The sequence below is a fragment of the Musa acuminata genome, chromosome BXJ1-9 (assembly GCF_036884655.1).
Source record: "Musa acuminata AAA Group cultivar baxijiao chromosome BXJ1-9, Cavendish_Baxijiao_AAA, whole genome shotgun sequence".
NCBI lineage: Eukaryota > Viridiplantae > Streptophyta > Magnoliopsida > Zingiberales > Musaceae > Musa > Musa acuminata.
In genome coordinates, this window is record NC_088335.1 from 12,856,814 (window position 1) to 12,877,076 (window position 20,263).

At 34.5% G+C, this 20,263-nt stretch overlaps 2 protein-coding genes across 5 annotated transcripts; one reads left to right on the forward strand and one right to left on the reverse strand.

Annotated features, from left to right (window-relative positions):
• The first annotated feature begins 1,832 nt into the window (after positions 1–1,832).
• Positions 1,833–3,454, forward strand: LOC135593304 (protein LURP-one-related 8-like). Its single transcript, XM_065083227.1, has 2 exons — positions 1,833–2,174; positions 2,808–3,454. The coding sequence occupies exons 1-2, from the start codon at positions 1,911–1,913 to the stop codon at positions 3,207–3,209; spliced, it is 666 nt and encodes a 221-aa protein (XP_064939299.1). The 5' UTR covers positions 1,833–1,910; the 3' UTR covers positions 3,210–3,454.
• A 1,613-nt stretch (positions 3,455–5,067) lies between these two features.
• Positions 5,068–10,689, reverse strand: LOC103998251 (uncharacterized). 4 transcript variants are annotated; one of them, XM_065083224.1, is made up of 4 exons: positions 10,576–10,689; positions 6,068–8,605; positions 5,532–5,585; positions 5,068–5,417 (listed from the first exon to the last, which is right to left on the reverse strand). In XM_065083224.1, the coding sequence occupies exons 2-4, from the start codon at positions 8,538–8,540 to the stop codon at positions 5,353–5,355; spliced, it is 2,592 nt and encodes an 863-aa protein (XP_064939296.1). In that variant the 5' UTR covers positions 8,541–8,605; positions 10,576–10,689; the 3' UTR covers positions 5,068–5,352. The 4 variants fall into 4 exon arrangements, with proteins under 4 accessions (XP_064939296.1, XP_064939298.1, XP_064939297.1 ...); XM_065083226.1 differs by having other exon boundaries at positions 5,068–5,383; positions 10,566–10,658; XM_065083225.1 differs by having other exon boundaries at positions 5,068–5,414; positions 10,566–10,658.
• Between the last annotated feature and the right edge of the window lie 9,574 nt (positions 10,690–20,263).

Here is a 20,263-nt window from a genome sequence, read left to right on the forward strand (position 1 = left end):
TGTTTCGGCTAATATGTATTTTATGATGGCTTTGCTTGAAAAAGATAAGCTTGTAAATGAGTTCTTTTAGCTGTCAGATTCACATCATGAATGAGACTTAAAGACTTAATAATGGATTAATGTCTGGAGTCAATACAAAGCATCAAAGGAAGATATCAAAGTTTTGTGTGGTTATTATATTGTCATCCTAAGGAATCATGCACTATTATATCAGCAAGGTACAATCGAAACAGTACTGATCCATTAAAATTATCAGGTAATTATGTAGATTAAGTCATCTTACCATCAACAAAAAAAAAACCAAGCTAGCAAATTAAATTCTTTTGAACAACAGTTGTGCACACCAGCTTGATCATTACTGTTTCTGATTAGAACAAAGTCTTACATACAATTATATTATGCTAATCAATGCAACAATATCCTGATATAGTATTAATCTTGACTAGACAACATATAGTGTCATAATAGGGTTTGTCTTTCTTCTTTCATGTCCTAACTATATATGATAATATATGGGAGAAGCTCTAGGATCATGGAAGTATACATTTGTCAAGTTTTCCACCATGTTATTTGCCTCCTAATGGTGGTGGTCTTGATTCCCACAGCAGTAAACCAAGGTTAGCAGTTCTTTTCAAGGGTTGTGTCAACTTGGTTTGACATCATCATATTGGCAAATGAGTGGGAAAGTTACTGGTGACAAAACAATGAAAGAAAATGGCTGGAGGAGATATTAATTATATGACAAGACAAAAAAAAAAGAAAAAAAGGAAAGATAGTGTTGCATTTTGTATTCAAACTTGTGGAGAGGTTTCATTATTCCAAACAAATTATGATGATAACCATATCAAGAATATATTCTTATCAAAGTGCACCAATTCTATATATTATTTCTTCTAAGAAAACACTGTTTAAGAAGATGGTGATAGCTTATATATTATTTCATTCTGAGATCAAACAATAACTAAGAAATCATACCTAAAAAACAGCAGCAATGTCATTGTCTAACTTTTACCTTGTTTATCAAAATAAAATATTTCATTAAAAAAAAACATACCCTTATATTTTATTTATAATGAATGGGATTCCTCACCCAGGAACATTTAGATTAATGTGCCTCGTACGTAATCAAGCACCAAATTGTGGGGATTGTGGTTTCTTTGGTGAGACATTGAAAAGAAATTATTAGTCGTAGGAGTTCAACATAAGCGATTGGAATCCAAGTAGGTCATTAAGGATGTTTCTATAATTATTGTGAGTGGTTGTAGGGTGAAAATAATACCAAATAAGATTATTTAATAGCTTAATCATTTAAACCAAGCTAAGATCTACTTATTTATGTTCTTAATTCAAATGAATGCTGATAATTTCATTTGTAATCGTTGCTAGTTTGACTCTTTGCCTAAAAAGTAATAAAGAATTAAATCGAGAATAGGTGTCGAAATTAGTTTGATTAAAATAAAAATAGGTTTAAAATAAATCGAAATCGATTGAGAATCAATCGGTTTTAAATTGATTAATTTAAATATCCTCCATCGAAATCATTTATGCCACTAACTATTAATGAATGGGTTTGAACCGAATCGATTCGGTTCAGTTCGACCTTTCAGTTGGTGGATTGGAACACCGGCGGACCAGTTGCTTTACTGCTGCCACGTGGCTTTCCAAACCCATCAATTAGTACTACGCTTTCGACTGTTATTATTTTAATCCCTCCCTAATTAAGTTCAATGTCACGAAGACACCCGCCGACGTCATCGTCGCCCTCCTGTCACGTGCCGACGCGTAACCGTGAGTTATAAATACCGACCGCTGGTTCGGCCCAAGTCGAGCTCGTCGTCCTTCTTCCCCGACTCGGTCTCCGTCTCCGTCTCCGATCCGGCTACCGGAGGGGGGAGGGGGCTCCGGTGGAGATGCCGAAGGTTCACCCCAACGCCGCGGCGGCGGCGGCGGAGTCGCCCACGGCCGAGGCTTCATGCGACGGCCGAGCGAGGGCCGCGGAGGCGACGGCGCTGACGGTGTGGCGGAAGTCGCTGCTCTTTAACGGGAACGGGTTCACGGTGTTCGACTCCAAGGGGAACCTGGTGTTCCGAGTCGACAACTACTCCTCGGGGAGCAGCGACGAGATCGTTCTCATGGACGCCGCTGGGAAGCCGCTGCTCACCATCCGGAAAAAGGTACCGAAACCACTCGATCGATCTAAACGGGGTTTTCTCTCCATGGAGCATTTCTAGCGGTTTCTTCCTTGTTGGATTTGACCCTAATTGCACTCTAGCCAATATTTATGGGTCTTGTTCTTTTCGCGGCACACAAAATTGGAACTTTGGGGCTCAAAATATGATTTTTGATCAAAAAGCTTCTAACATTAGCCTAGTTTTAATGTTATTTCTCAATTTTTTAGTTCCCTCTTTGCATTAAATGGGATTCCTATTGGTAATGTTTTGATCTTTATAAAAGGAAAATTGGAAGAGAGAACGGACGGAATAAGAGGAGCCCCAAATCTCTCAGTTGTAGCAACTAATTCTACTTCAAGCAAGAGACTTTTTTTGAGCTTCTTGGAACTAAAATGATTTTGTTGGATGTGAGAATGCAATTATTCGTTATTATAATGAGAAAATGTTCGTGAGATTGTTCTAAAATGAGAGGATGCAACGATCACGGTGGAATATAATCCACCAAACACCTTTTATTTCCACAGAACACACTGCAGTTGTGTTCTCCTGAACAAAAGCTAACAGAGCTGATGCTCAAGAATCATGAGCTTGTTGGTATGCTGAAGTCAACTCTTTTAGCGGGTGTTCATGATGCAGAAGCTGAGCCTAGGAGACCACTGGCTGGTCTATGATGGTGAGGAGGCCGTCAATCCACGGTTTGCAGTCAAGAAGCACAAGGGCCTCCTCCACTCCACCAAGGCGCTGGCACGAGTGACGGCTCCATGCACCTCCGGCTCCAAGTCGCGCCTCGTATACGACGTCGAGGGCTCCTACTCGCGGCGATGCTGTGTGGTCTACGACGACAGGCGAAGGCAGCTGGCGGAGATCAAGAAGAAGGAGTCTGCCCAAGGCATCGCCCTCGGCCTTGACGTCTTCCGCCTTATCGTGGAGCCAGAGCTCGATGCAGCGTTTGCGATGGCCGTGGTGATACTCCTTGAACAGATGTTTGGATCCAGACGGTCACTTCTCGGAGAAGCCTGTGTTTTTATGAGGTTGTGAGAGTGTCTCCGGGGCATCCATCCATCTCATGGGAATTTATTTGTGCTATATATTGGAACAACAATGTGACAAGATGACCAAAAACAACGAGAGAAGAAGAAGAAGATATATCTCTTTTTTGTGCTTCCTCAAGAGCTGATGATGCATGGAAGCATGTTTGAGATTTTGGTGGGTACACCTCAAAAACAGTTGTAGTTTTCATTCAAAGCAAACAAAATTGAAATATGATATGCTTTGTTATCTCTTGACAGTAATCTTTAACTATATAAATTATTCAATGACGACAAGAGATCTATGTAACTTTATCTTAACTATCTGGAACTTTACAATCTTGTTGTTGTTGTCGTTGTTGTTATCATCAAACTTTAGTTATGTAGGTCAAAAAGGTCTTAATATAAGATGATTAGAATGTCGGCCGAACCCAAATTGTCTATTGGTTTGCAGATCTAATAGACAAATAATATGACCAGTACTTTGTTTCTGTTGTTCATACAGGTCAGCATACAAAGATGTCAACTACTGATCCTTTGAAAAAGAAAAGAAAAAACACAAAAACATAAACATAGATTAATAATATACTATCAACATCAATTAATAAATTCAACGTGATGGTTAAATTCTGAAGTATAAGCATAATTTGATTAATTTGAATTCATAATTGACAAAATATGATTTGGTGATAGAAGAAATTGTCATGCTCGTTAATTTACAAAAAACATAAGCTAAAAGTATACCATCAACATCAATTAATAAATTAAAAAAAAATCTATAATTTATACATAAACCTATAATAGATTGTGTGTTATGACCTCGTATCCCAACAACAGAATAATTATAGGAAATTTCACTAATTTAAACCATAAGGATAATTAGCCTAACTCACATAGAAGCAATATATTTAAAGCAAACAAGCTAATTTAAGATATTATAACAAAGTGCATGTGTTCATGTGTATATATACAAGTCTAGTGGGAGATGAGAAATCTGTAAACCATCTCCACAATTGGCATTAATCCTACAAGAAAGAACAAAAATAGATAATGCCACATATACTAGCAAAGGATATTATAGGTGATAAACGTCTTATTTTGGCACCAGCAAATGACTATTGTCACCATAATTATTTGAAGTTGACTAATGCAATAACTTCTCCGATCTAAATATGAAAAAGGACTTCTCATAGTAGATTGTTAAGAACTCAAAGAACATGATAGAAAATTAATTTCACTTATCTAATAAAACATCTAAATTAGAAGATAGAGTCCATCGCAGCATTTTATTACTACATTAGTCAGGCCAAATCTGTTCATATCAATATGCTCGGAGTTAAATATACAAGATTGATTGTTCAAATCAATTATGTAATTTTAATGCTCACCTCATAAGAATCATATCTAGATGTACAAGATGACTCCGTTGCAGTATGTCATTACATGTAGTACGATGATGAGAATTGTTCATATGGTCATGACATTACATACCCGAAGAACCCACCAAAAGAATAGTAATTGAAGAAAAAAGAGCATTAAACATCACATATGCAAGAATAGGCTTCATTGTCAACATCAATTCTGATAGCAACAATCCTCAGCTCATATATATCAAGTTAATCTACTGAAAATTGTTCATATGGTCATGATATTAGATGTCCGAAGAACCACAAAAAGAGTAGACGAAAACAAAGCATTAAACATCAAGATGCACAAGATAGAGCATATCATCACATTTGTTACATCAATATCGAACTTGTCAATGTTCGCCTTACATGAAATCAAGTTAATACTCTGATGAACATTGTTCATGCAGTCATCATATTATGTACCTGGAGAGCCACAAAAGAGAGAAAGAACATGCAGTGTAAAAAGAAAAGCATCAAATATCCAGATATACAAGAAAGATTTAATTGCAGCATGCCACTACACCAGTCACATCGATTATATATCATATCAATGCTCGCCTTATATGAAATACCCACAAAAAGGCAAAAGGGAAATACACACAACTGGAAAAGAACAAGTGGAGAACCATACATACCACAAATCAGTGCTAGACTCTCTATACCTGGTCAAGGCAAGTCACTTACAGGCACTAGTGGAAGGAACTTACCACTTACCAGCACTATGACTTGTCATTCTGCAAACTATCAAGGCCTTGTCTCATATGGTCTGCTGCTCCTAAATGTTGAGAGAGAGAAGAATGACCTAGCTGCTGAAAGTAGAGATGGAACAAAATATAGGGAAGAGTGTGTGATAGAAGGAATATGCAGGACTTATAAATCGACCATCAACAAAAGTAACGGAGATTTGTTGCATTGACAATTACCTTTTGTTGATGTAGCTGTTGATGAAACATGACCTTCCTGAAATTTGTCAGAACCTGGAGATACTGCTAGAGTTTAGTTGAGCGGCACAAGAATCCACAAAGCACAAGTAAAGGCAAAATAGCACAGTACTACATGAATGTACTTCAATTGGGATAATTCATTAGGCTATCTTAATTCAGTCAACATAACTAAGTTTCTAAGTTTTGGCTGCCTACCTACTCACCAGACTAATCAGACACATGTTTCATAGCAAAATAGGGTAAATATTTGCTTACTAGTTGCTTCCATAATCATTTATAAAGCTACATATTCTAGGTACCTTTTTTTTTAAATAGAAATATATAGGTTGTACTACTGACCAGTAGTTCACTATGCTTTCGTGCTGCACACTTCAATTTGTTCTTTTTTTTTTTAACATCTTGAGGAATAAGTCAATATGCCAATTTAAATAAACAACATGTGTTGAACTCTGGGAAGGGCAAATAAAAGGAACATGAGTATCATGAGAATCAAGAGTATGTTATCATTTTTGTACCTGGCAAGACATCATAAACTCCATGATAATCCACTGCCTTCTTGCTTAAATTTCCATCACAACAACTTTCACCAAGCATGGTTTTCTGCTGACTATAGCCCTTGGCATGGAGAGCAGTTTTTCTCGATGCATCCCGATTCTTTTTATTCACAGCTTTGGAATCTTCTGTGTTATCCTCTCCTGAGAATACTGATGGGCTCGCCAAACCAGTCACGTCTGCCTCTCCCTTACTCTTACGGGCAAACATCAAAAGCCTCTTCAATCCCTTGCGAGCAACTCTGTGATAGATCAATGCAGGAGGGTTCTCAGCATTCCCCCATTCAATAATAACTGGTTCAGTACCATCAGCTTGAAGCATTTGATTGAATGGATGTAGGAAATGAGGACTTGACAGAAGAGTCGGTTCATGTGCAGTGGAGACCTTGGCTTTGGACAGGCCAGTGTCATATGCAGTGGAAACTTCCTGATGTTCTACTTCCACCCATGCAGCTGATGAGATGCCCATATCCTCATCAGGTTGAATCTCAGAAACAACAACCTCTACAGAGCTTTTGGGGCTGTCATCCACCTCAGCTAAACTTTGATTTACATTTTCTGTTTTTTCAATATTTAAATTGTTATCCAGTGAAGTAACTGAATTCGTATCAACATAATTTGCTTGTTCAGCAAGATCAACCTCCAGCACCTTGGCAGTTGATTCAGTTGTCTCCAGTGTAGGCTCCTCTTCTTCGGCTTGAATAGTAATGTCACTTCTCTTTGATGAAGCAACAGACTGAGTAACTCTAAACTTGGTTCTTACATGGCTAACGCTGGCCTCAAACCCAGTGCCTTTCTTCAAGAAGGGTTTGGCCTCCAAAGGAACAACACTATTCTTCTTCGTGACCTTATTGTTGAAACCTGCCTTTGCCATCAGCGAACCAGAAGCATCTACAGAAGCTGATGGAACTTTTTTTTTCACAGTTTTGTTGGTGATTGTAGCTGTTTTCTGCTTCATTGCTCCTTCACCTCTAACAGTTGTCTTAACATCGGTTTTGGCTTCGCGCTTACCTTTAGGTTGATGCAATGACCTTTCAGGTATGGGGCTGGGTGGAGTTGTAGAAGTAGGCTGGGACTTCCAGTGGCGCAGGGTTGTATTAGCGGTAGACACTCTAGGAGAACTACTAACTGGTTGAGCTCCACTTGCTTTTTGCAATGGTCCTGATGACCATGAACGACGTGTAGTTGGCAATGGTGATGATTTTGGTGAAGCCTTTTTTAATGATGCTGTTTTTGAAACTTCTTTCTTGTGTAACACTGGTGGAGACGAATTTCTTCGGGGTTGTCGAGAATTGCTGGACCAGTCAAGCTTTTTGGTAGTGACTCCATATTTCAAGGCTGTGTCTGCTTTGCTTGGTTTCAGGGTTTCCTGTAACACTTTAAGTTGTGCTTGAATTTCTGAATGTTTCTTGGCATTTTCTGCTCGAATTTTCTTATCCCTTTTCTCCTTATATTGACTGTAGAAACTACATGTCTGCTCACTCAAGCTAGACAGAGATCCACCAGAACCAGCCTTAGGACCTTGGTATTTGGCAGGACTGCTCTCCATCATTTTCATTGACATTTGATTGAGCATAGGTTCTTTCTGCCTGCTCTCCTCAGCTGATGTAGCTGGTATATCATCAATTTCTTCAGCTTTGGATGTTACCAACTCAGCAGTACTATCCTTTGATGGGGTAATCACCATCTCCATCTTTGTTGACGTAAAGACCCGAGCAGTATCCGATCCAATTGCATCCAAACTGCATGGAGGAATATCAGACTCAACCTTCACATCAGCCAATTTGTTATTTCCTGCCTCAGGAACCAAGTTGGTGTGGTTGCTCTGAGATATGGACTGAGAAGCATTTTCCTGAGGAGTCAGAGAATCGCCCATACCAGCACTCCATCTTCTTAGTACAGTTCTATTGGTACTCAGAGAGACTTCACCTGAAGTTCCCCTTTTCTGAATATCGAGAATTTGATCTTTCTGTTTGCTTTCAAAAAGGCAAATCGCCTCTTGGACGCTCATCCTTATCATTATATTCTCAGGCTTCTTTGCTGGCTTGTCTGGTTCTTCATCTCCACTGTTGTTATCATGAGAATCTCTGATGGATGTAATTCTTTCCCTAGCGGGAAAGTAATTGAGGCTTTTAATGGTCAGTGCAGTAGACCTCCGAGACCCAGGCCTTCCTATTTGTATTCGTCGCATAGGAGAAGCAGACCTTCTAGCAGTGACAGTTCTTATAACAGGTTGGCTTCTTTCAGTAAAAGTCTGATCTTCATCACTACACTCAGTGGAGTTCTCACTTTCTGTTGAGCTCTGCCACTCATCTTGTGCAATTTTGACTGGGGAGATTAAAATGTTCTCAGATTTTGCTTCACTGAACTCTGGACTTAAGGAATATACCTCCTCTGTAATGTCCTCGGAGGTGTTCCTTGTATCATCTAAGATCATTTTTTCAAATGACCATTCAACCAGTTGGCCTTCTGGGATCTACGATAGGTACTTTGTCAGAATCCCTGGACTCAGGAAACAAACGGGATGATTAAAGATCCACAGAGTGACAAAAAAAAATAATTAAGTTGCAAATGGAACAGGAATTATGTATGAAGTCCAGAACACATTGATAATTCATAGAAAAAAAGGAACCAAAGTCTTGAACTTGCAGAACTAGTGCTTCTTGAATCTACCAGATTAAAAAACATAGATGCAAACATCAAAGGAATACAAAATGCTTATGTCATCAACTTATGGTAAATTTCTTAAAAGAATGCACATAGTAGACGAGACCAGCAAGAGCTTAAGTGCCCATAGAAGAACTCTGATGTACCTCCTGTATTTGATAGCAGAATAGATTATTACTTATCAAAAAATTCAGATGTAAGCAGCCTAGACAACCATCTAGGCAGATTGCAGGTTGGAAACAGCAAGCAGAATGGCTCTTCAGTATTCAGAGTTTGAAAACAGAGGGAGAAAACAGGGAAAAAAAGGATTGTTCTATGGAAGTAGGAAAAGGTGATGAGAAGGAAAGAAGAGAGACAGCAGACAGATTTCTTTAATCTTTATCCACATTATTACAGTCCTTAACATTAGGAAAAAAAATCGTTTGCAAAGCAAGAAGGTTGTTAACAGGATCAACCAAAGGCATTACCATTTACACACATATTGAGAAGCAAATGGAGCAGCTAATCGGTTGTTACGATGAGAAGGGGCTCATTAATTTTGCATTTCCAACTGAGATGTCAAACGAGATATTCATTGAGCCCCATAAGACTGAGATATCCAAGCCATATGGTCATCAACTGGGCCACAAAATTTCTTAAAAAGAGAAAGAATGAGAAAAGAGAAACAAAACATTTTTGGTTTGAAGTCAGCAGGATTTGGAAAATAAATAAGGTAATCTCTTTGCAACAACAATAAACTGTTGTATTCCACCAACTATATGGCGTCTACATATGGATCTTTTGCTACTACTGAACTCTATAAAAATTAATATCCTTAGTTAAATTAACAATATTTAAATCTTTATTTATAGTTTTTCGTAAATTTTTCATAGACCTCCATGTGTCTCTACTCATACTACAATCTACAAGTCTTATTAACATATGTGCATATCATCTTAAACAATTTTTTCTCCTTTTATTCTCAGTCAAAGTCACACACATAATTATTCACGAAATAAAAAAGAAATCTTTCCTACAAATTCTACACATCTATCTCATCATTCAATAATCTTTTTTTGTATATGTCAAAAATAATGTCTTTGCAGCATGAAAAAAAAGAAAAAAAAGCAGCGTAAGAAAGTTTCTTGTTTTCAGCCAAAATATCACAGCAAGCACACTTCTCAAGGAAGTATTTAACCAAACGAATGCACCCTAAACTAATTGAGACACTCCTGATACTACACAAGAAACAATATACTAAACCCACCATCTACAAAAGCAGAACTGCTTCAGATTAGAAAAAGAAGTCAACGTTTTTCATCAAGCCAAATAAGGCATCGGATGCGCTGAACTTCCAAGTGCATGGGATCATCGATCACCTCAAGTACATAAACTTCCAGACAAGAGAAGAAAAATGAAATATATCTGATTCACGAACAAGAAACTTGATTCAAGCTCAAGCATGCACGACCAAACGATATCTGTATAGCATAAGTTCTTTCATTGCAAAAGGAACCGATTCAAGCTCAAACAACTTTAAACTACACAAATGTTTAATTCAAGCCCATCAACGCCAACGCATGCACAACTGAAACGCCGCACTATCTAAACTAATAAACTACATCTCCAATGAAAATATCATATAAGACAAAAGCAAAGCCCTAATTGCAGAACACATTGCCGAATTCTGCCAAGAGCAAGGACGAAGATGGAATCTTTGGCCGAAAACGAATCCGAATACCGATCAAAATGCAATCACATCCATCAAAGCGCACTCCAACAAGAGCGAGAAAGAAACCACACGATCCCAGATTACCAGATCCTACCGGAGAAACCCCCCCCTCGCCGGTCGCTTTCTGTGACGGAGTGAGGTCGAGGGAGCCCCAAAGGCACTACGAGCGCGACATTTGTACAAAGCAAATAGGAAATATTTACAAAAGTGCCACTGACATTAGAAACGCTGTTTTCTCGCCATTATATAACGGGAATTATTGTGTTCACCGACACGTCGCCGTCACGCGAAAGCGAACGTTACGGAGGGTATCCTGTACCGGTGGCCGCTAGCTGTTTGTAAAAATGACACATGATTGTTCTGAAACAATAAGAACAGTGTTAAGGACTCCACGAGAAACCTGCCATCTTGCGTGGGACCACCGGGCCACCAGGTAGAACGAAGGAGAAAATATTGACCAATTAGAATTTTTTTGAGAAAAAATTGAATCCAATCTAATATTAATATTAGATTTTTTTTTTTGAGAAAAAAACTTGTGCAATGCATAGAACTATAGAGAAAGATAACTACCATAAATCATGAAAATTTGAAGTTTTTTTTAATAAAAATAAGATCAATTTTTGAACTTTGGTGAGAATGTGAAAATCTCATTGAAGAAAAAATGGTGCCCGGTGATAAGGGACCATTTTGGTCGCGGCTGGTAGGCTCATCAGAAATTGTCTGTTTTGAACGATAGGTACGATAGGTGTTCATATATGGTTTTATCTTTTCAGAGTTTATGAGCTCAAAAAGGCACATTAAGGATAAGGAGATCCGACGGACTTATGAGTTATTGATTCTCATATTCCTTAACTAATGTTGGACTAAATGGTTTTATTAGTACTCCTTCCGTATGGGAGCCAATGGCTCATAGTCAAGGTGCAGGTCTTGGGCCCTCCCTATAACGCCAATCTAATAAGAGATAATTTGGGCGGTCAATTATTGGTGCCCATAGGCTCGTGAGTAAGGAATTGTCCACTTTAGGCGGTGGGTATACCCGGACGAACCATAAATCATGAAAATTTGAAATTTTTTTTTGGATGAAGTAAGGCCAATTTTTTAATTTTGGTGAGAATGTGACAATCTCATCAAAGAAAAGATGGTGCTCGGTGATAAAGGCCCAATTTGGTTAGCCAACTATTGGTGTGGTCTGTAGACTCGTGAGGAATTATTCGTTTTAAACAATGGGTATGTCTGCATGATTGCTTGTGAGCTTTAAAAAGCACCTTTGAAGGTAAGAGAAACCTTACGAACTTATGAACGCTTAGTTCGTATACTCCTTAACCAATGTAGAACTAAATGGTCTTATCGAGAGCTAAGGGCTTATACTCAAGGTGCAAGTCTTGGGCCCTCCTTCTAGCACCCATACGGGCTCATAACCAAGATACATGGCTTGTGAGCATGTTTGCCCGATCGAGGTATAGGTCTTAGGCTCTCCTTCTAGCATGATAATGGACTATTTGATCAGTCGATTATTAGTGTGGTAGGCTCTCCTATCACATGATTTTATCTTTTCGGGACTCATGAATTTTAAAAAATACCTTTGAGGGTAAGAAAAAGAGATCCGATGGAGTAACGAGCCATTGGTTCTCATACTCCTTATTCTTTGATTCTCTCAAACTTGTGAACTTTAAAAAGACACATTTAAATATAAATAAGACATGATTAATTTATGAGTCGATCTTATCATCGATCAATAATTATATGTTTATCAAGAGAATGGTTTGCTATATACTGTTCTGGTTACTGCATAATTTACTCCTGCATTCAGACAAATGCAGTAATTGTCATCATAATAAGCAAAATTTGAGGGAGTTGATGTTAAATCTCAAGTCACAACCGGATTCTATTCATTAGTCAACTGTCCTCTATTTAAAAGTGGATGTGGATTCTTAGTGTTGGCAAGGACAAGTGACAAACAAATAAAATAGAGTTGATGTTGATACCTGGTGTTGGCAAGGACAAGCCACACACCGATTGGAACAGAAATGACAATTTAGTGATAGCTCAGTAGGCTGCTGATGTTTGCTAAAATTCATACTAGTCAAGTACGAGAAGAGACTCAAAAGGTGTCTTGTTTGTTTGGTTTCTTATTTATCAAATACGAACACTATAAGCCCAAGAAACTCTAAGCTACATATATGTAGTGTACAAAGCTCCTCTCATTGCCAAGCTAGAGAAAGGTTAACGTATGCAATTTTATCCCAGTAAGTGAATTAATTGTTTTTGCAGCTCAAACTCTGGTCATCCAGCTGAACAACACTATTGCGACACCAAAACTTATTCTAAAATGCAAATATTTTATCACTTTTCGAACAAATTTTAGCGTCATGGTAACATTATTTTTCACAGAAACAGTTCATTTACTTGACCTTCCGAGTAAGCTTATCTACACTTATCCTTCCTAGACCGCATATTACTTTGCAACTAGGTTGTATGTATTGATAAAACTATGTACAATTGAGATAATTGGATATGAGCATAGGCTATAAGAACAAAAAGCCCACAGCTTGTTGACAATATTTTTTAGGATTGAGAGAATTGGCTGGAAGAGAAAAGAGGAGAGACAACCATAATCTTTGATTATTTTAGAAGATTAGCAGAGAAACTAAGACAAAACTTGAGGAAAGGTGCGGTCGTTTCTTTTTCTTTGTCCAAACAAGAGGTTTACTTTTTCTGTCACTTATTTATTTGCTTCCTTTTCTTTATCCTACACATCCTTATGCACATTAGAGAATGTTTCGATCAGAAAGTATTTCCTGCCTTTATGGATCAGAATAAGAACAGCCTTTCACTTTCCTTTGAAGTAAACAGATTTATATGTTAACGTTGGAAAATATAACAAAGATGAGGATGAAAACAAATAATCAACACAACAAGAATATTATAGGAAATATATTTAGACTTGAAACAAAATTACCATATATCTTTAGAAAATTCATATTGAGTAAACAATAAAAAATCTTCGAAGAGGAATTAGAGAATGTCTAATTCAATCACTTGAAGGGTTATCGAGAAAAAAAAATAATATAAAAGATATATATTCATAATTTATTCTCAAATACTTATTTATATATATTTTCATAAAAAACAAAAATAATTGTCAAAATAATTACAATGGAAATCATATTTTTAAATAAATCTTTCGAAAAGAAATCTTTTTTTTTATTTAAGTAATTTATAACAGTCCCCCACTTGTTCAAATTTAAATTTTTCTCCAATTGATTAAATAGTATTTATGAATAAAATAATATATCTTTTTATTTGAATATTACCTTACTATAAGTATCACAAAGTTAAGTCGAAATCCCAAATAGCATAAAAGTTTTAAATTTGTTATTCCTAATGATAACATCAGTGATACCACATACATAAATATAATATCCTTATATTTCTCATAAATTTTTGCTCAGCCCTAATATAACCTTAGGCTCATCCAAGTTCATAAACTTTTATGAGAGAAACTCCAACTCTCAATCAAAGTGGCACCACTTCTAAGTTCATATAAGTGAAGTTCTTATAGTATTTTTGTCACTCTTTGAGATACTTGTCTTGATTGAACTTCGTTAAAAGTATAATTAACTCAATCTTCGTTCGGTGACAATCAGCATTTTAACATATTTAGATGAGACTCGTAAAATATTTTAAAGTGCTGAACTACTCTACATGTCAATGACTTATTCTTACCCTTTGAACTTCATTACTTATTTCATAATGTTGAGTCGGGTTGTTAATAGATTCTTCTTTGGGATTATCTAAATCTCCTAATTATGTGTGACATTGTGAATATTATTTCCTTAATATCATTTATGATTAGTTCTTTGATATAATTTTATAAATTATTGGCCTATATCACTTTGATGACTACAAGACTAATATAATAATATAATTTAAAATGTCTCATAAATGATAAGACTTTTATTATAATTCACATCCCAAAAGCTTATCATCCTAGTAGCTATAAGCCAGATAAAACTTAGGGAGATAATTACAAATAATATTCATTAAATTTTTTTAATTTAATTTATATTAAGTAGTTCAATAATAGAATAATAATTATAATAATTATTTAACATTAATCAGTAAAAGAAAAAACTCATATGATAATCATGATAAAAATATATATATATATATATATATATATATATATTATGCCTTGATGTGAAAATTATATATTATTTTATAATTTTAAATATATACATGTGAATAACCAAGAAAATATCCAAGAACAATAATTAGATTTTATTTACCATATATAAAATGTAATCAATAAGTCATATAAGAAAACTATCAAAATTAAATTTAATCAAATAATCAAAATATAATAATGATCAAATTCGATCATAATTAAAATAAATCATATTTATCAATTTTATAATTTAGAATATAAATTAGAAATTCTCAATTGCATAAGGGTAAAACTATAATTTTATTGATAGATATAAGGTGTAATTATGACAGTGCTAAAGGGTAGAACTATCAAAATACTAAAAATTATTAATAAAATACAAAAGGGCAAAGTTATAATTTAATCAAAAGAAAACCCTAGGGCTGATTGAGTCCTTATATAAAGATTATATAAGAAATTTGGAGGCTCTTATACCAATTATAAGTATAAAAACTATTATATATTATATATAATATGAAAAAAAATTTATGCTAGTATTGAAATCAAATAAAATTAGATTAGTTTGATGATGTGTACCTTTTAATGCCATGTAAAAAGGATTTCTGTGATCTCTATGTGATCTATCCTTTTATAGGATTATTTAAATTAATTCATTAGATTGATGGTTCAAGGAGTTTGAGAGAGAAAATGTAATTTCTCAATTGTGTTCTCTACGAGATACGTTGTTTAGCCCCTGGAGATCATACTTATTTATAGGCGAGAGTAGAGGGTCTAGGATAAATTATCATGAGAGTTCCTCCCATCAAGGATATCCCCTAAGGAATCCTGAATTTCTTTTCTATTGACCAATATCTATTATCAGAATCCAATTCATATAATCTTTTTCTATACTATAACAATAACAATAAAATCATAAGTCCTAGTTATTTAAGATCAACTATATGGATCTTTTACTATCACTAAGAATGGTAAACGATCATATATTTAGTTAATTTTAAAGTATTTAAATCTTTATTTATCGTTTTTATTAAAATCCTTTTGGGTCTTCTTCTACCTCTCATCGTATCACTAATATTAATTATTCATCTATTCTGACTACTATATCAAGAGGTCTCTAAAGGATATGCACGTACTATTTTAAATAATTTTTTTTCATTTTATCCTCTATCAAAGTAATACTTAATTATTCATGAATAAAAATATTTTTTTTAGTCTTCTCTAATCACGCGATATATCTATCTTAACATTCTTATTTTAGCAATATAAATTTTTTTAATATGTTATTTTTTAACTTCTAAACATTTAGATTCATAAAATATTTTTGGTCTTACAACTATCTTATACAAATTTTCTTTTAATCTTGGAAGTATTCGATAATTATGCTCTTCGCTATTTTAACCATCCTATTTTTACTTTCTGAATAATATCTTTATCGATCTCTCCATTTTGTTAAATAATTGATCCAAGATACCTAAAACTTTTATTTTAAAAAACTTTTTATCTATCTAGCTTAACTATATTCTCCTGTCTATTCTTATAATCACTAAAATTATATTTTAAATATTCAGTTTTAGTCTAACTTAATCTACAACTTTTAGTTTGTAAGGCTTATCTCTATAGTTTAAATTTATAATTAATTCTAATTAGGCTCTTATCAACTAAGACAATATCAATAGCGAATAAAATATACTAAGGAGGCTTATCATTATGTGACTAATAAGTTCATCCATTATCAATATGATTTTTAAAATATTTATCATATAATAATGTTTAACATAATATGATAAAAATAAAAATCATCTCTATTTTTATCATATTCTTAAAATATTTAGGCTCTTATCTTTAAAACTTCACGATCTAGTTCTAGTAATTTTTTTCTATAGTAAATATCTAATCCTATCAATCTATATTGATTCACCGAACTTTCACCATGTATGATTTACTTTTGTCATGTATAATTTTATATTATTATAATTAAATTTATTTATCTTTTTAGTGAGAAAAAAATATACTTAACTATAATTATGATCACTTTTATAAGTAATTAAATATTCTTTTTTAGAGTAACCTTAATAGATACAATTGAACTCGGTTGATGGGAATATGTTCATTACACTTTGAAAACCTGCAAGTAACCTCTCGAACTTAAACTCCTGAATTACCAATACAAATAGCATATTAATCTACCATGTAAACTGAATGATCTGAATCTAAACTCTCAAGACATATTATGTGCATAGATTTGAATGAGTGCTTTAAGTGCCAATTTGAATGGTTCTTCTCTTCCGTGTGTCCTAAAAGAACTTATTGTAGTCTCTGCAACTCAGAGCTTTAAACAATTAATATTGGTGTTCTCTCAGGACAAATGGGTGGTAGAATGGGCATTTGATTCTCCATATCAATCATTGGAGACAGTATGCGTTGTTTCTGACCTTTCAATTTCTTCTCCTATACGTTTTGTACAGGGGAATGCCACTGTCAGTACATGATCATGATCTCATCTGAGCACAACCTTCAAAATTTTCAATGCAAAGATCAGATCCGAGTGGATGATGAGATTTGGCCATTTCTGAACAAGAATCATCTTTTGTTTAGACAAGATTTAGAAAACAGAAGTTGAAGTACCATCTGGTGGAGAACACTGGGGGTTGCTGCTGTCACTGCACCTTTTGGTAGATCATGGGGAGCAATTCTGTATATTCCAGCCTATGCAAATGCCACCAACAGATGCAAGAATTCATTGTTTCATGTTCTTTTCTTATAGCTTTTAGAGAAAGATTGAAGTACTTTTTTGAAATGAGACTTTACTTGTTCAAGTTACGTACTAATAATAATGCACATTCAAGAGGAGCCATATGGGTCTTTTTTTTCTTTGAGCAGGTAGCACATGTAAACATAGTATTGACTAAAAATTTAGATGACACATTTGAAGCAAAATTAGAGCAATCCGAATGCTTTTTTTATTGAAACAATACACAATACTTCATATTTATATATATTTGGAAGGGAGAAGAGGATTTTCCTCAACAGATTTACAATATCTCATCATGTAGTTGGAAAGATCTGGACTGTTGTCAAGGTTGTTATCGCGAGAGATCTTTAACTATTATCACCTTAAACAGTTGAATAAATCATAAGAAAGACTCTAATTGAGTCTCAACTAGTACTTAAAAAAGAAACTTTTTTCATTCATCCATTACATAAAATATATATAAGACACTTATATAACTTGAATCTTTAACATTAGATTTAGTTATTGGGATGTCTCTTTGGAGATCTACTATAAAAAAAAATAGCTTCTTCATTCAAGCATTACATAACATTCATATATGATGCCTACAAGACTTTGTCCTGACTATGGGGATCTCTTCTTACTTAAGGAAAATCTTCATCCTAGTTGGACTACAAATTTTTGTTTAAAATTCCTTCTCTTTTTGTTTCAACCTCTCTTCTCATTTTAATTTTTAGATGTCTCTTATGGAACTTACCTTCTTTCTTGAAAGAAAGAAAGTAAAAAAAAAATTAGAATCAACTTCTACATAAGTTTTATTTAGTTCTACCTTGTCTGCTAAGGTCTACATGTCATAAAATTGGGTCTGGTAACCAGAAAATGAAAAGGAAGCCTGAAGATAACATGTATTTGGAATCACATAATTATTTGCATTCATTATTTGCCTTTTGTTAAATTGATAGTATCTTTTAAGACCTTCTGATTGTATATATTTCTTGAATTATGCAAACTCATGATTTATGGAAAAGTTTCATCATTTAAAGCTCTTTATGGATGTAGAAAAATCCAACATCTAATTAAATCTATGGGTGATGGTAGATTCAAAGACAAGCTTCTGGACATCTTCAATTCTTGCCAAATTAATCGAGGAACAATCAAAATAGAAACCAAGCATTTCGTGATTCAAAAATATCGAATCTCGTCACTTATAACATCATTAAAAATAATTTTATCATAAAATTAGATTATAGTTTACTCAACTCCCTTCTTCTTATTACTTGTTTTCTTGTTGAGTCAGAGGTACTTGTTTCTATTAGTGGTGGATTATGATATCTTTCTTGTTCAAGTCCATAAAATAATGATAGTTTGTCTATACTTTCTCTTATCATTTTAACTTGTTTTATTTCTTTGGAGGTCACAAATAGGCTCACCATTCACCACCAGTATGTATCAAAAGGATGCCAAATGGCTTAGATAAAGCCAATTAAATCTCATGTCTCCAACAAATTTGACTTGCAAATCAAGTCCAGTGAATATATATAACTCTATATAACTTATGTTAGATTTTTTTTTTAATGAATAGATGTGATTAAAAACTACAATCATATCGTATCAATTATTGTGATACAGAGTCAACATCTGAATCATCAAGAAATCTAAGTTATAGGTGATGTTGGTGAATAAAAGAAGTGTTCTGTAATTGTCATGGTAGAATTTGGACAACGAAATAACAAGATTTCTATTGAAGGTGAGACTGCAACCATGCCAAGATCCATTTGCTATCACATCATGGTTAAGTCTTATGTAATACAAGTGGCACATCTCATGATCTCTCTCTCATTTAGAAGATATCAAATTAAACAAATAATAAATGTGTCTCCCCTATCAAATGAATTGTTGTGGTTTAGGAGGGACAAATTGGTGGACTTTTTTGGTGGTCAACTTCAGCACTACTTGGTATGAGGATTCATTTCCTGTCTTGGACTTTTTTGGTTTGCAGTGATGCAAATAGTGATAGCTGTATTTGACTATTTAAGCATTGGTTTATAATTTTATCTTTTTTGAAAAAAAAATTTCCAAGCTGCTAGCTCAAAGAATTTTGCTCTCTGTAAATTTCTACAGTATCATTTTTCTTCAGTGAAAGCATGGGCTAAGAGAAAAGTGGTCTTTGAGAGAGAGAGAGAGAGAGAGAGAGAGAGAGACATGCTGCTGATAGAATAAACTCTTTTCTGTGGCCAAACAACACCAATTTATAAATGGTTTCATGTGTACTCTGTAACATGAAGAGGTTTGGAATAGACTGATACCAGATTAGATTTACAGAGTCTGAGGTGTTTATTCTCAGCCTTTTGTTGCATGTTTGATCTGCTTCTTTGTTTCTCTCCTTGGAAGAAGATGCCACATTGCGGAGATTCCGGTGAAGAAATCTTGGTTGATGAAACTGCTGATCATCTCTTTATTTTGTCGCAGAATGGCTAATAATATCAAGTTTTCATTAACAACAGAATGTAATCTTTATACGGTGGATATATAATTGAAGAGAATTGAGGAGTAAGTCTAGATCAAGCGAATTATGAAGCTAAAACAACAGCAGAGTCTGTATCAAAAAATTGAAATAGAATTGTTTTTGTTCTTTCTCTTATTGATGATAATAGGAGCTTTTCATCCAACTATAGATTTGACAGTTCCTTCAACCTATCCATCCATCACTCTCAGTTTAGCCCCATATATATATATATATATATATATATATATATATATATATATATATATAAAAGAAAAACTTGAATTAGCTCCTAAGCATCAATGAGTATATTATCATTAATATGGATTTAAACATTTCGGATCAATAAAATTATTAGGAGAGAATCTAACACCCACAAT